This window comes from Antechinus flavipes, chromosome 1, assembly GCF_016432865.1.
Source record: "Antechinus flavipes isolate AdamAnt ecotype Samford, QLD, Australia chromosome 1, AdamAnt_v2, whole genome shotgun sequence".
NCBI classification, from domain to species: Eukaryota; Metazoa; Chordata; class Mammalia; order Dasyuromorphia; family Dasyuridae; genus Antechinus; species Antechinus flavipes.
In genome coordinates, this window is record NC_067398.1 from 636,929,933 (window position 1) to 636,946,180 (window position 16,248).

At 33.9% G+C, this 16,248-nt stretch overlaps 1 protein-coding gene across 1 annotated transcript in view; it reads right to left on the minus strand.

Moving 5' to 3' along the window:
- Positions 1 to 16,248, minus strand: part of LOC127544484 (collagen alpha-1(XXII) chain-like) — a 176,701-nt gene that overhangs the window by 105,028 nt on the left and 55,425 nt on the right. The window contains exons 14-15 of the mRNA XM_051971138.1: positions 15,610 to 15,654; positions 7,521 to 7,598 (exon numbers count right to left, since the gene is read on the minus strand). Of these exons, the coding sequence (XP_051827098.1) occupies positions 7,521 to 7,598; positions 15,610 to 15,654 (123 nt within the window). The remainder of the gene's footprint in view (positions 1 to 7,520; positions 7,599 to 15,609; positions 15,655 to 16,248) is intronic.

The window sequence follows — 16,248 nt, forward strand, 5'->3', positions numbered from 1 at the left end:
GCTGCTCTCTGCTGGCCACCATAAAACTTGCTGATAGCAAGCACTTCATTCTTTTGGTCTCTTTTCTCAATCCATATCTAAATGTTATCTGCTACGTGTGTATAACAGCTCATCTGTCCACTGGCTTCAAGGCTCACAAAGTACTTTCCTCACAATACTGTGTGTTAGATAGAATAATTATTATCTTACCTATTCTACAGGTAGAGCATGCAGGTTCAAGGGCTACTCTTACACACCAATTTTTGGTGACATCTTCTCTGGAAAACATTTTGCATATTTTTATATTTACTTATGATTGAACATGCTGCCTCCTTTAGGAAGAAAATTTTCTGAGAGAAATGACTGTTTTGATTTTGATTTTCTCCACAACATAAATAACTCTGTGACTTAGTAGGCATCTAATACATGTTTTCTGACTGAATAAAATCTAAGTGAATTACTTATGGGAAATCTTTATTTTATTCCATAAATTAAAAATAAAATCAATTTAAAAGAAATTAAAATTAAATAAATTGGTCAAGTTCCCAAAGCTAGCGTCAGAATCAGAACTGGAACCCACTGGGTCTTCTTATGTCAAAACTTGTTATTTTTTCACTAACCTGGCTGGATTTCAGCACAAGGTGTTCAGGAAACATCTTGACTAAAAGCAACCTAAAAATAATCCAATGAATCTTAGAATTGGAAAGAACTTCATAGGTCACTTATTCTAGACTCCTAACCATCTATACAACACACCAAATAAATTAGCATATGGCTCTGCTAACAGGTAACTCACTACCTCTAGTTGCACTTTCTTTGTAGTTTCTTCTTCTCTTTTCTCCTCTCTCTCTCTTTCTATAGGTATGTAGTAATATATGTAAAAATACATATATGTATGTTATCTTTATAATTGCATTTTAAATAAACATATATGTATGTTATCTTTCTATACCAGTATATTCATATACATATGTAAGTTTTATTATCACTATATAATTATATGCAAATATGTTATTATCTCTGTGTATATACATACACACCTATTTAATTATAGATAGACCAAATTAAATGCATGAGTAGAAGTCTCAGCTCAAATAACATCCATTCCATGGAGCCTTCAGTGATCCCCAGGTCAGAATTTATGTTTTCTACCTCAGACTTACTTATTGATTTGTTTGCACCTTTCTTAATGCTTACCTATATTCCATTTTGAGTTTTAGTTATTTTTGTTATTTCTCTCTCTTTATTAATAAACTCAGGAGGTCAGTGTTAGCAGTTCATTTATGAAAGCAATATTCACTTAATAAATATTTTATTGAATTTTTTAAAATTTGAGATCTTATTGCTATATTGCTCTCTGGGGACAGGTAACAAATTTCATTTATCTCTGTATCACACCTGTTCCAATGTTTTGCATGAGGTACTCTATATAATAACTATAAGAAATGATGTTGTTATTGTTGATTGCCCTTTTTTTTCTCAAAGTAGACCATGACATCAGGAAGATGATGCCATGATATGCAAGAAAAGTGGATTTTAGTGAGAGTGGGCTATGCAAATTCATTTGCCTTATTTTTTTTTTACTCCAGAGTCATCTACATCCTGTGACAGGATATCCAGCAGGATGACTGGAGATAAACCTGATTACAGGGGAAGACTTTGGTATTTTTAAGCTAAGGTATTTAATAGGTCTCAGTTTGACTGAGGCAATGTCCATTCAGCAAATAAGGCGAGGTAAGAATTGAGGCAAAGAATGTCATGGTCCTCTTTGAAAATAAAGAAAAACACCAATTTCTGTGAATAGAGATGCTCTATGAGGGATCAAATTGAAATAGGTCAGTTGGTAATGAAGCTACACCCCCCTCTCTCTCTCTCTCTCTCTCTCTCTCTTTTTCTGTGTCTCTGTCTTTCTTCATCTCTGTCTCTTTCCATTTCTGTCTCTGTCTTTCTCTTTTTCTCTGTCTCTCTGCCTCTTTTCTATCTGTCTCTTTCCCACTCTTCCTTCTCTCAACATAGGGTATCATACCCTTACCCTTACCTCTGTCCAAAGAAATGTAATTTTTTGGATATCTTACAGTTTTCTGGCTGGATTTCTTTCTTAAAGACCACGCTTTAAATCCAAATCACTGTGGTTCTCATTGATTGATTAATAATAGTTTTTAGGCCAAGCTCCAGTTGGTCAATGTTTGGGTCCTGATTGACTCAGAGTGAATATGAATAGTAATTATTTCTGTTTTGGCCAGAAACTCTGAGGGTCCTCCCCTCCCAGATTGATTTTTTTTTAGTAGATAAGAGAAATAATAAAAGAATGAATGACAAATCATATGAAGCAACACATATAACTAACAAGAATCACAGCATTGAGGGCAAAGTTCATTTGTATTTCTTGAAGCACTCCATTGTGTGTCAATCTGTTTAATTAATAGTTATTGGATCTGTTTAATTAATAGTTATTGAATAACAATGGGTTTGGGCACATCTTATTCAGCTCAGTATCTGGAAACACAATAGAGGACAAAGAGTCCTAGACATGGACACAACAGATGAGGTTTTGAGTCTCAGTTCTGCTATTTAAATTATTAGCTGTGTAATCTTAGCTAAATCATTTCTCTTCTCCAAAGACTCAGTGTTCTTATCTACAGAAATGGAGATAGGAGATAGTATTATTTCTCAAGGTCATTGTGAGGAAAAACAAAACAATGTATGAGAAGATTTTGATAAATTTTGAAGAACAATGTTCAAGTGGTTTGTGAATCATTGAATGCTTTTGTTGCTGTTCACTCTTTTTTTTTTTTTCCAGTTTGTGTCCAATTCTCCCTGACTTCACTTGAAGTCTTCTTGGCAAAGATACAGGAGTGATTTTCTTTTTGCTTCTCCTCTTCATTTTACAGATCAGGCAAGCAGGGTTAAATGACTTACCCAGGGTCACTTGGATAGTAACTATCTGAAGCCAGATTTGAATTCATGAATTTCTGTTCCAAGCCTAATGCTTTATTTACTGTTATAAAGTAACGTATTACTTTATAACATAAAATTTATTTCCTTTGTATTCTAATGCTCAAAAAATCATTGATCCATCAATAATAGATATGGTAAATCCACTTATCAGTATAATTAATTGCCTGAAACATCCTATTTCTCCCAAATATCAAATAATATATTTCTATAGCCACTTACAGATATAGAAGGGGAAAGAAAAAACTATTTACATATATCCATAACCTTATCCGAAATCAGAATATAAAATACAAATCAAAAAAATTGGAATGGATTAATCATTCTTGGGATACAGTGTCAGGAAAAAGGGCAAGAATAACACTCATGGTCTTATACGTCTAATTACAACATAACAAACTACAAGTGATCAACAAATTGAACTAGAGACAAGGCAAAAATATTCACTGAGTATTAGAATATAGGATTTCAGGATTGGAAGGAACCTTAGATGCTACTTAATCTAACTGCTACTTAAAAAACACTAAAACATCTGTCTTGGGTAGCCTACCAAGAACAGAACATGGATTTCTGTATCTACAAAATCAAGAGATGATTTCTCTTTTCTGTAGATTTAGAAACTGCCTTTTCAGATTCAAAGCAAGATCCCATTAGCATTTTAGCTGGGCATAGCACACTGTTGACTTAGTGAGCTTTTCAGACTAACTGCTGACTAGCCATGTTTCACTTATCTTGTGCTTATGAAGTTGATCATTTGAATTCAAGTATAAGACATCAATATCTACTAAAGTTTATTCTATCATATTTGACCACTGTCTTCATATTTGAATTCTGAATTTGCCAATCAGAGTGATTCCTTCAAACTTTTCGATATCTTCAAATTTGTAGAGCTTTTAATCTATGCCTTAATTCAAGGCACTGATAAAAAATGTTTTGCAGGATTAGGTCAAATACAGATTCCTGAGACACTCCATAAGAGACCTCCTTCTAATTTAATAAGAAATTATTAATGATCACTGTTTATGTCAGATCATTCAATCAGACAAATTAATTAAGTTTTAAATCTGCTTAATTTTACTATCATCTGTCCATGTCTTGTTTTCCACAAAAATTGCAAGAGAGGTTTTGTTAAACTGATTTAATAGACAACTCCCGTTTCTCCTTTATTGAATTATTTCTTTTTGTGTCTTCAAAATTTCATTCATTATATCTTTTTCATACTTTCTGGAATGACTTCTCTTAGAGAATTTCTTTCCACAGGATTTTAACTATTCTTTCTCTGAATGATGTTACAGATATATATATATATATATATATATATATATATATATATATATATATATGTATTTCTGGAAATTAAGGTGTATGCCAGATAATACATAGTTTTACTCCCATTCTCTGGTACAAATATGAAGATGAAATTGTCACTTCACTTCAATGTTCCCATCTTTTCCACTCCAAAATCCAGTTAGTTCCTCAGTCTTAAGAAAATCCAATCCAAAATTGAATTTCTCCTTTTGAATTCTTTTACCTTTTAAAGTATGATATTATCATTAAGGCAAGTTAAGAAATTAATAAATGTTCTGCATTTGGCAGAGAGCTCTAGTAGATACCTTGATAGCTGAAGTTCTCCATCATTGTTAGATCATGGCACTGTCCTAGACTTGTGATTTCTTTCTCAGACTCTTTCTTCTTTCCTTGCAAGTCATCCATGATATATTCAGATAACAACACATTTTATTCCTTTTCTTTATATCCATTGAGCTTCACTAAATGTTTTCCATCAAAAGAAACTCCTTTAAGTCATGAGTATAATGTGTTCACAGTCACCTGCATCACCCTTTAATCCTTATGTTGTTCATTTTGGATGATATTTGCCCTTCAAACACTTTATTCTAGTCATGGATCTTATGGTAACAAGTCACAATGATCCTTATGAGTTCAATTTGACTTCTTTGTTTTAAAATCTTTAGTTCACTTTGTTTGCTACCATATTTTATACATTTATATTCAAGCACTTGAATCTGTGAGGTTTTTATTTTTTTTAATTGAGTATAGTCTTTTCCTCCTATAAAATTCTGGCTACAGGAATTGCTATTTTTCTCTTTCTAAATTGTGGCATGGTCTCTTGCTTAGTATATACACATAGTCACTTTTCTTTCTGCTATTTTCTTCTGGGTTTAAAGCTCTTTTGATTAGATTTGCAAGATTCCAGGCAAAGACTTACTGGCATTAAAACTATATGCATTACATCCCTGGCAAAAAAAAAAAAAAAAAAAAAAAACTATATTGTAAACCGTGACCCAGAAAATCAAATTCTATTCTCTGACACCATCTTCCTCAGAAAGTGTTTACTTCCCAAATCTGTCTCTTCTGAATCCCTTGATTTGATGAAGAGCAGTTATGTGAAAATACCATTTGTGTTACTAAAGTCTTGACTAAAACTTCATACACTTTAGATTTTTTTCTGACCATATCATTTCTATCAATGTGGATCATCAGGAAATGGGTGAGAGTCATCTGTTTTGACAAGACTTATGAATTTCTGTCTTGTCTCAGACATATGCCTCAGGAATAAAACAGATTTCTCTGTAACTGTCGACCAGTCAACACTCAGCTACCTCAGTATCACTTCTTTGGACAGAACCAACACTTTCTATCATCTCTTCTTTCTCTAATCTTTAATAAATGATCCTTCATCTGACAACAACATAGAGTATACACAGTGATACTTTGGAAGACAAGTAACTGCTTCCTTTTCAGTGTGTTTGAGTGCTTTCACTTGAAGAACAGCTTCGTTAACTTTTTTTTTTTCCTTTCCCTCTAAACATTTATATTAACATAGGCTTTTGTGTCAACTCCAATAACCCTGGTGTATCACTAACAAGCCAATCTCAATTTTAAATGTAATCCAGTAGTTCAAAACATCTTGGGAAAACAAGGTAAAAGAGGGATCCAAAGAGACTATATAAACAGAAAGGGGATTTATTTCCCAGAGTTTAGAGTTTTCTGACTTCCTTTGTCCTTGGAGAGACTTCTATTCAGAGATTTTGTAAGAAGTAGCAGGAAGAAGCTGCCAGGGACTCCAAACTTTTCCTGGTGTGTGGCCAAGAATAGAGCACTGGTCTGCTGATTACTGATTGAGCAGCTGTAATTAGGGGAAAGCAAAGGACAAACTGAGACCTCTTTGGAAAATCTGTTCGTGGAGGTGAGGCAGACCACAAATGGATATGGTGTTCAGACCAGATGGGAGCAGAATGTGGGCAGCCCAAGGAAACAGAGAATGGCCCTACCCAACAACAGGGTGTTGATTGGATAGAGTGAAAGTAGTAATCAATCAATAAACAGTCAATAAACATTTAAGTATCTACTGTTGGGGTAGCTAGATGATGCAGTGGATAGAATACAGCAGAGGGATAGAATACTACTCAGTAAAGCTCATCTTCCCGAGTTCAAATATGGCCTTAAACATTCAGTAGCTGTGTGACTCTGAGTAAGATACTTAACCTTGTTTGCCTCAGTTTCCTAATCTATGAAATGAGCTAGAGAAGGAGATGGCAAACCAGTATCTTTGCCAAGAAAATCAAAATGGGGTCATAGAGATTCAAACATGAATAAAATCACTGATCATCACCATCACCTTCACCGTTTGTTATGTCTTATTCTAAACTCTGGGCATATAAAACAAGATAAAAGGCAGTCCCTACCCCCAAAGAGCTCATAACTTAATGGAATTGATGTTTAAAGAATCAAATAGAATTCTCGTTCACCCTGCTTTTTTAGAGTTTTGCTGAGGAGTTAGTCTATGTACACTTTTAAACCTTCCCAGTATCTTTCCTTTCAATCCCCTCCAAGGTTTTTTGCTTGTTTGTTTGTTTGTTTTCTTTTGTTGTTGTTGTTGTTAACAAACTGAGTGGGCTTAAGGGAGAAAAAGAAAAAAAATCCAAGTTTCAAAATTATTGCAAATATTTGAAGCAATGTTCTGTTACTTAATTGGATTTTTATGCCATCTGATTGTTACATAGTCATTAAAGTGACATTTGGAGTATATAAAATTGCAGTATATATGCTATGTTTGAGAGGGTTAATCCATACCATGAGAAATGGGGATTTGACAGAGACATTTTGGTGTTTTGGAAATTTTGAGCACATTCCACACCATATCTTCTAGATTTCCTTTGATTCTGGTGGCTATCAGTCACTACCAGCAAGAGTCCTAGAGAAATGAGGAATTGGGGAGAGGGTGGAGAAAGGAGGTATTCACAGAGAGTTGGAACACCATCTGGTGACCAAAGAATATATTACACCCCCTTAGCTGAGCAAATAATTGACAAACCAATGTGATAGCCTATTTTTTCCAAAAGGACAAAGAGCAAGGGAAGAAGTCAAGGGTGGTCACAATTGTTATTAAATGTACCTCTTAGTCTTGTGACTAGCACTTACCACCAAGCTTCCTATAAAAAAGAACATTTGTTAAACTTTTAAGAGCCCAGGCATTGGAATGTAATAATATTATATTGATCCCCTAGGGAGATAAGAAACACATCACAGTGTCACGCAGAGAGAAAATGGGTTTGACTACTTACCGGAGGACCTGCTATTCCAATTCCTGGGCCTCCTCTATTTCCAGGTTGGCCAGGCAAGCCTGGAGCACCTCGGTCCCCCTAGATCAAAGGAAGAACAAATTTATAAGATAAATACTTTAGTCACTAAAAATAGTTTCTTATCCAACAAATTCATCCACGACTTTTGGTAGCCAAGATCATATTTATTTTATCTCACAAACATCACAAGAAAGGATTTAGATTTCAGTCACTTCATTATTTTACTTACCTGTCACCCAACAAGATGTATCTTGTCAATGTTCCTTTGAAAATTCTATCAATGCTGTCAAAATGACCACACTCTTAGCTCCATTTTTTGCACAGATTTTGATTTTGTCTCTAAGCTAGATCATGCCTGTCAACCAAACCATACACCCAATTCAAATTATATGTCCCCAATTTAACCACACTCTTATATTGATCATACTTCTCTATTTGACCTCCTAGGTTCACAATTATAAAAAAATGGAAACTTGAGTAAACTACAAATTCTGATGATTATTTTACTCTTAAGTCTTGATTCCTACTCCCTTAATGCAGATTTGTACCACAGAAGTCATTTAAAATAACTCTTACCCAGTGCATGAGTCCAGCTCATAAAACTTGACAAATAGTCATCTCTAAAGATCTCTATTAATGATGAATTCTTTATATCTGAAGAAAATCCATTTCATTCTTGGATGACCTAAATTTTAGTATATTTTTCCTTATACTAAATCCAAATTTACTTTCTCATATTTTCTAATCATTGAACCTATCTCCATAGTCTTTATCTACATAGAATAAGTTTGGTTCTTCTTCCATATGATAGTGTTTCAAAATTGGGAATTTTTCTGTTTTTCTTTCTTCCCCGCAGAAAGCTTCTCTTAAGACTCCGGTTCTTCACCATGGTTCCAGAGATTGGAACTCAGCATAGCATTCTCACTCTCTCTGTTATTATTTGCTTGCATTTTGTTTCTTTTTTCTCAGTTTGTCTTTTTCTACCTTCTTGATCTGATTTTTCTTGCGCAACCGAATGGTTGTGTGAATATGTATACACATATTGGATCTGGCATATATTTTGGCATATTTGGCATGTATTGGACTGCCTTCCATGTGGAGGAGGAGATGGAGGAAGAAGGGGAAAATTTGAGGTAGGGGGTTATGCAGGGGTCAATTTTGGAAAAATTATGCATGCATATGCTTTGTGAATAAAAAGCTTTAATAGAAAAAAAAAAGACTGGTTCTTTTTATTGATTCAAATGAATGTGTTTTTAAGGGCCTTAGTGACCATCCTAGAGGTATAGCTCCATGTCTCAAAGTTCCTTCTCAAAGTAGCATCTAAAATTGAACACAATATTGAAGATTCCCATTTGACCAGAGTAGAAGACAACTACACAATTTCCCATACTCCTTAACCCTTTATATAAAAATAACATGACTTCTGCTTAAGATATGATGAGTGTTTGAGGAAGCAATATCACATAATTCAATCTCAATTGAATGTCTCTATATCTTTATCACTCAAAGACTACTCAATCTCTAATGAATGGCCTTAAAATTTGGTTTCAGAGACTACCACTCTATAAAAATACCTCCTTCTATGGTAACCAATGACCTCTTAATTATCAAAACCAATGGCATTTTCTAGCCTTAATTCTTATATTTGCACAACAACTAACACTGTTAGTCACCATTCTCAATATCATCTCCTGTATTATATTCTGGTGACAATGCATTCTATCTTGGTCATTTATGTATATGACCATTTCTCAGTTTTATTTTTTTTCTCCCAATTCCTCTTCTTTTTCTATCAATATGAGTTTTGCTCTGACTTGTTCTCATATTTCTCTATCCTTTCTCTATTAGCAATTTTTACCAATCCCATGTTTTCCATTATTACCTGCATGAAAGTGATGCTCAAAATTATATGTATTCTTAATTTCTCAGCTGAATAGCAGTCTCATGTCTCCAACTAGCTGTTAGACATGTGCATCCGATCATCCCACATTATTTCAAATTCATTATGTCCCAAACCGAATTTGTTGTTTAATTTTCCAAACCTGTCCCTCTTACCAATGTTTCCAATTTTTCTATAACCAATTTTTATCCTAATAGATAAATAAAAATAAGGGGACACAATAACAAAGAAGGATCCAGAGAAAAATATAACTACTCAAAAATGGAAAACTGAATTTAGCATCAGTCAGAGGTCATAGTGTTTGCTGTTTGGGAAGTTGTTTCTTTACTTTTTAATAGTACATCTCACTTATTCTTCTGCTTGTTTTCATATATTTTAGAGAAAGTTTCACAGACCATCAGAAATATATTTATATGCAAATAGTATATGAATGTACCAATTTTTGAATGACCAGAAGATAATAAAATACATAAGAGGCCATGTGAGTAAATGGCAAGGATTTAGAAGATATGGGAGCATTTAGCTTTAACACTTATTATGGGAGAGAAGTAAGGAAAACATGGGGTCAAATCCCTGCCTCTGTTAATGTGACCATAAGCAACTCATTCAAATTCCTTGAGTCTCATCTAGAAAATGATAATACTATAACCTGAAATGCCTATCTCAAAATTTGGGGGGCTCAAAAAAGAACAATTGCAATATACTTCATAAAACTGAAAGTGTTAGAGTCTATAAATGTTGTTTGTATAGCAATAACAGACATTAGGAATTATATAAAAGTTACTTAACCTCAGTTTCCCTTATCTTCCAAACTAAAGTCTGTTGACCTGCTTCATCCTGTTTAATAGGCTCCTTAAGGTCATAAAATTTCTTATTTAAAAGGCTCAAAGAGATCATGTAGTGAACTATACTCTTCATTTTTTTTTTAATACAGATAAAGAAACTAAGGTCCAGAGAAGTTTAATGAAAATCATAGTCACCTCTCAGAGATTTAGGATAACATATTTTGGATAACAAATTCAGGATTAATTTCATTGTATCCTAAGTAAATTCAAAATCATGGATATGAAATTTCTGTGGGAAATAAGAAATAGAGCATGGTATAATGATTGATGTATAGAACTTGTGATCAGAAAGACATGAGTTCAAATGCTACCTTTGACACTAACTTCATGATCACAGGTAAGTCACTTAATTTTGATCTGATTCAGTTTTCTCACATGTAATATTCTGTGTCTTAGTTTCCCCATTTGTAAAATGACATGTTGGATACCCTTTAAGGTCCCTTATAGTCCCAATTCAACTTATAAGAGCATATGATAAGAGGGGAAAGTTTGTCATTTTGGTACTACTTTTTTAACCAAAATAATTCCTATATGGTATAAGACGTTATGTCACTCAGTTCAAAGTTACTTTCCACTCTAACATTTAGAGAGCCCCATATCACATGCCTCTCTTCCTACTACTAGTATGTGAGCAACAACAATTAGTTCTAAATCACACTCTCACAGTATCATAAAATGTTAAGAGCTGGAAAATATCTCTGTAAAGGACTGAAACTCTGAGTTGATGTACTGAGGTTGGACAACCAAGCACTTAAGGCTAATTACCAATTGGACAATACTCTATTAGCATATGCTTGGAAAATGGCCCTTCCCACTATTCTGTACTGATTCAATCTTTTGGTGTATATAGAGAATTGTGGGAAGGATTAGAGGGTGGAATAAGACTAGCTCTGGCTTTGGTGATAGAGGAGGAGAAGGGAGGTTGTGGAGATCTTGTGTCCATCCAATTCACTTCTACCTCTAAAGACCAAGAATAAAGACCAAGGACTTTTGCTTATCCTGACTCCAGCTGATTCTAAGGTATCCAGGGTGTTAACATGGTCATCACACACCTCAATTCATGGAACATTAAAACACTAGAACAAATAATGATAAAGACTTAGAAACATGTAGTACTAGAATCATTGGACAATAAACATTTATCAAGTATCTGCTATGTATTATCCACTATGCTAAGTGCTAGAGATACAAAAAAAAAAAAAAAGGCAAAAGATAATTGCTATTCCTAATGAGTTCACAGTCTACTATGTATAACTATTACATAGAATAAAATAGAATTAATCAACAGAAGGAAGCTATCATTCTTAACTTCTATAACTTATGATTCTCTAATTCTAAGATTCAGTGAAATGTTTGGCATAATAAAATATAGGACAATAGATTGGTTTCAGAAAAACCATGATTTTTATCTTCACTTTGCAACTAATCAACTGTATCCTCTGGTATAAGTTTTCTAAGAAAGGCAGCATATGACATATCATAAAGGGCACTGGACTACTGGAATCAGGACGATCTGAATTCAAATCCTGTCTTTAGACAATTGCCAGTTATGTGATCCATGGAAAGTCACTTAATCTTTCTGTGCCTTAATTTCCCTAGTTGTAAAATGAAGAGGTTTAACTAACTGGCCTCTAATATCACTTCTAGTTCTAAATCTATAGTCTAAATTTTTCTATAAAATGAAGACTAGAGGGGTGGACTAGAATACCTGTAAGCTATTTTATAATTCTAATATTCTATGATAATGAATACTGTATCTCCACCTAAAAGCAATTCACCCTGGAGAGATCATATTTTAAAGCAATTATTTCTACACTAATACGACAAGGGAAAGAGCTTCCTGGACATTCCCTGGAGTCCAGGTCTCAACTGCTCTCTTCATCAAATTTGCTGGTCTTTTGTCCATTTTTATGTGTTATGGCTCATTGAAATTCTGATCCTGTCCAAAGGAAACAAATCCCCAATTTAATAGCCCTTATTTTCCAATACCCAACAAATAGTTTAGATGCTATTTCAGTGGAAGTTATAATGTAAGGTTAAGAAATAAAAGGGTGAGTGCTTGTGTGACAGAGATAGTAAAGATGCAATATATTTACTCTCTGTTAAGGTTCTGGGGAATTAGGGAGAAGTTTTACTGTAAATGAAGTAAAAACAAGCCTTTTATAGGCTTTGAGGTAATCAATCTGGACACACCAATGAAGCAATAAGTTAAAAAAAAAGCTCAGGTTTAATTCTAAAATTTGTTCTTGATCCTTAACTATACATGATAAGTGATATAATTTCCTCCGGTCTGCTGCTTATTCTTTAGAGACACTTCTTCCACCCCATAGCACCTGCCTCTCTTCCTAGTATCAGTATGTGAGTGATAACAATTAGTTCCAAATCACACTCTCACAGCATCATAAAATGTTAGAGCTGGAAAAGATCTCAATTCATGGGACATTAAAACATTAGAACAAATAATGTTAGTGACTTGGAAACATATAATACTAGAATAGTTAGGCAACAAACATTTATTAAGTACCTACGATTGTTAGCCACTTTGCTAAGTGCTAAGAATACAAAAAAAAAGGCAAAAGGTAGTTGCTACTCTTAATGAGTTCACAGTCTGCTATGTATGATCTATCACATAGAATAAAGTGGAATTATCAACAGAAGAAAGGCACTAGCATTAAGGGGTATTCAAAAAGGCTTCTTATATAACATTGGATTTTAGTTGGGATTTGAAGGAAATCAGAAGATGGAAATAAATTAAGGTGAACATTCCAAGCTTAGGGAACAGCCAGAGAAAATTCCCAGAGCTGATAAATAGGGTGTTTTGGGCACAGAACACTGAACATAAGAACTGGAAGAAAAGTTAAGAGTACAAAGTATTACAGAACAGAGAATGTGAAAGATTAGAGCTAGAAAAAAGATCTGAGATTCCTCTAATTCCTCATTTTACAGAGAATTTAACTGAATCTAAGAGAAGGAAATATGAGGTCCTAAAGTCACATATCTTGTTAGATGCAGAAATAGGACTAGAAATCAAGGCTTCTTGACAAAAATTTTATTTCTCTTTCCACTATAGCAGGATTCCCTTAAAACATTACATCATGATTCTGAATCTGATAGTTACTCTGTTGCTTCTGAATGACTGTTCTGTGTAACTTGTTTGCATATGAGCTATCATATGTGGGACTAGGATGGGAGTCAGTGTTCTTAATTGATGTGATAATTGGGGTCCTCTTTCCATTAAAAGCAATGAGGTTTCCTTTATATAGCATCTTCCCCATTCCAAGACCTTTGGATACATGTATTCTCATAACTCTTTTATGAAGAGGGAAGGAAGATTCAATACTCATTTTACAGATAGGGAAATAGAGGATCAGAGTAGCTCATTGAATTACTCAAGATCAGTTGGAAAGAAATAAAATAGGACCTAGAACTCAGACCTTCTGATAACCAATTCATTTTTTTTTCCATTAGACTACCAGAGAACAAAAGAAAAATTATTTCAGGACTAGCAGTAATTTCAGAGAAACCTTTCGTCCTTTGTGGGATGGAGATAGTAAAGTGCATTATTTACTTACTCTCTATTAAGGCTCTAGGGATTTGGGAAGGATTTTACTATAAATGAAACAAAAACAAGATGTAGGAACATAAGACATTCAGATTCTAGATAATATTGCATCCTAAGGAGATAGTTGAAGGTGATTTCTTCTTAAATTAATTGTTGGAAGACAACACCCATACACATCAATCTATCTACACATGAGCCCACGATATTCTTCCTTGATGTCTTTTTATTATATGAGGTAATCCTGGCCTCTATTATGATATTAAAGGATCTTTGAGAAGGGACCATACATATAGAAGCCAACCAACAAAATCCTTTCCTGTTCCCTAATACATTCACTGACTATTCACCATTCTGGTTCCTCTAGATGCACTTCAGCATATAAGTTCAACTTAAGATGTTGAGGAGGAAACTGAGACCCATTCTGAGAAATCCACAGAGATGATAAAAGGCAGTGTTGTATAATGGCTAGAGTCAGAAGACCTGTATTCAAGGTCTACCTTCAACTAACACCAGCTGTGTTAGTTGAACTTCAACTTTCACTGGGTATCAGAATCAATCAGACACCAGAAAAACTCTAGAATTCAGTCCAAATCAGATTAAAATGCAATTGGGAAATTTTTAACAAAATGAATAGAAATGAAATATAAATTTTAAAATGATAATTTGAAGTTTTTTAAGTCAATAGCAGCCACAGGAATCCATCTCTATTTGTGATTGATTCCACTGACTAAGCAATACTCTAAAACTTTTAAGTTTCAGAAAAAGAATCCTGAATTAATAGAAAGATTTTCTTCATCTGGGAGTTCCCTCTATTAAAGAATACACAAGTCTAATTTTTGTCCTTTATCTCTATCATCTAGGAAGTAATGGGTAGAACTAGGATTTTAACCCACACATTCTCACTCCAAATCTATTTCTTTTTCTGACACATCTTCTATATGAGCTATGAAAGGTCCCAACAAGTTGGAAGCACTTCAGTCATGGAGCCAGTAAGAGTTTGGATCAATATTTTGTTCAATGATTAGATCAAGTACAGAGAGTGAGATAGCACCTCTATCTCTTCTCTCCATGTCTTTGCATGTCTATTTGCATACCTGAAATACACACTTTTTAAAATTCCATTTATAGAATCACTTATTTTCTTAAAGATTCAATTCAGGCTCTACCTTCTGTAAGAATTTTTCCTGATTCTTGTTGCTGCTAGGGCATTTTCCTTTTTAAAAATTTAATTTAATTTTTCATCAATCATGTTGGGAGAGAAAAATCAGAACAAAAAGGGAAAAAAAACAGAAAAAAGAAGTGAACATATCATGTGTGATTTACATTCAATCTCCATATTTCTTTTTCAGATGCAGATGGGGTTTTCTATCCAAAGTTTATTGTGATTGCCTTGGAGAGCCTTTTCCTTTAAAGCAGTTACTTCTACTTATTCCACATATGTCTTGTGTGTTCCCTTGCTGAATAATATAAGTATCAATCAGATAAAGATTTCTTATTTTCTTCAGGCAACTCTTGAAGATCACTTGACAAATCATGGAATGCTAGGCCTTTTTGTTGAAAGAATTAGTGAGATCAGTAAAAACATCATTTTATTTTTAAAAAAAATGCATTTTTCATGCATTGCAAGAAAAATAGTATCCAGTTTTTTCTTAAAAGGTGGCCTTTCATGGAAAGAAATTGGTGTGACCTAATATGTTTAGACTTTCACATAAGTAAGATATGTTCTATGCCTGTTTATTGTTTTGCAGAATAATAATGACTTACCTTGTGTCCTTGAGGCCCCGGTAATCCAGGCACACCAGGACGTCCCTAGCAAAAACACAGGAAGGAATAAGGTTATGAGCATCTTTCTCTAAAAATATGTTTCACTTACACTGCATAAGTCTTGAATGTACATTATTATTCATATGCTGTCTTCCTTATTAAAATGTGAGCTCCTTGAGACCAGAGATTGACTCTCTGTCTCTCTCTATGTGTGTCTCTCCCTCCCTTCCATACACACACACACACACGTCATATATATTTTATTTACACACACACACACACACACACACATATAATATTGATATGTTTTATGTCTGTATAAATATATTGCCTACATATATATGTCTATCTGTATGAATGTGTATATCTCCTCAAATACAGTAAATACTAAGTATTTAGTAAATGTTTGTTGACATATTGGGCTAACTTTCTTAGGCTTTGACATCTTTCAATTATGTAAACCATCTAGGGCAGACAAAGAAGCATAGAAACATGGTAAATGGGACTTAATATGGTTCATCTTGTTGAGGCAGATTCTTGAGAAGAGTTGGGCCTTAAACTGAAAACTGAAGACTCATTTGGAATTAGAGATACTAAGGGTGGCAGGATATTCTAGGAGGTGGAAAGAGTGTACAAAAC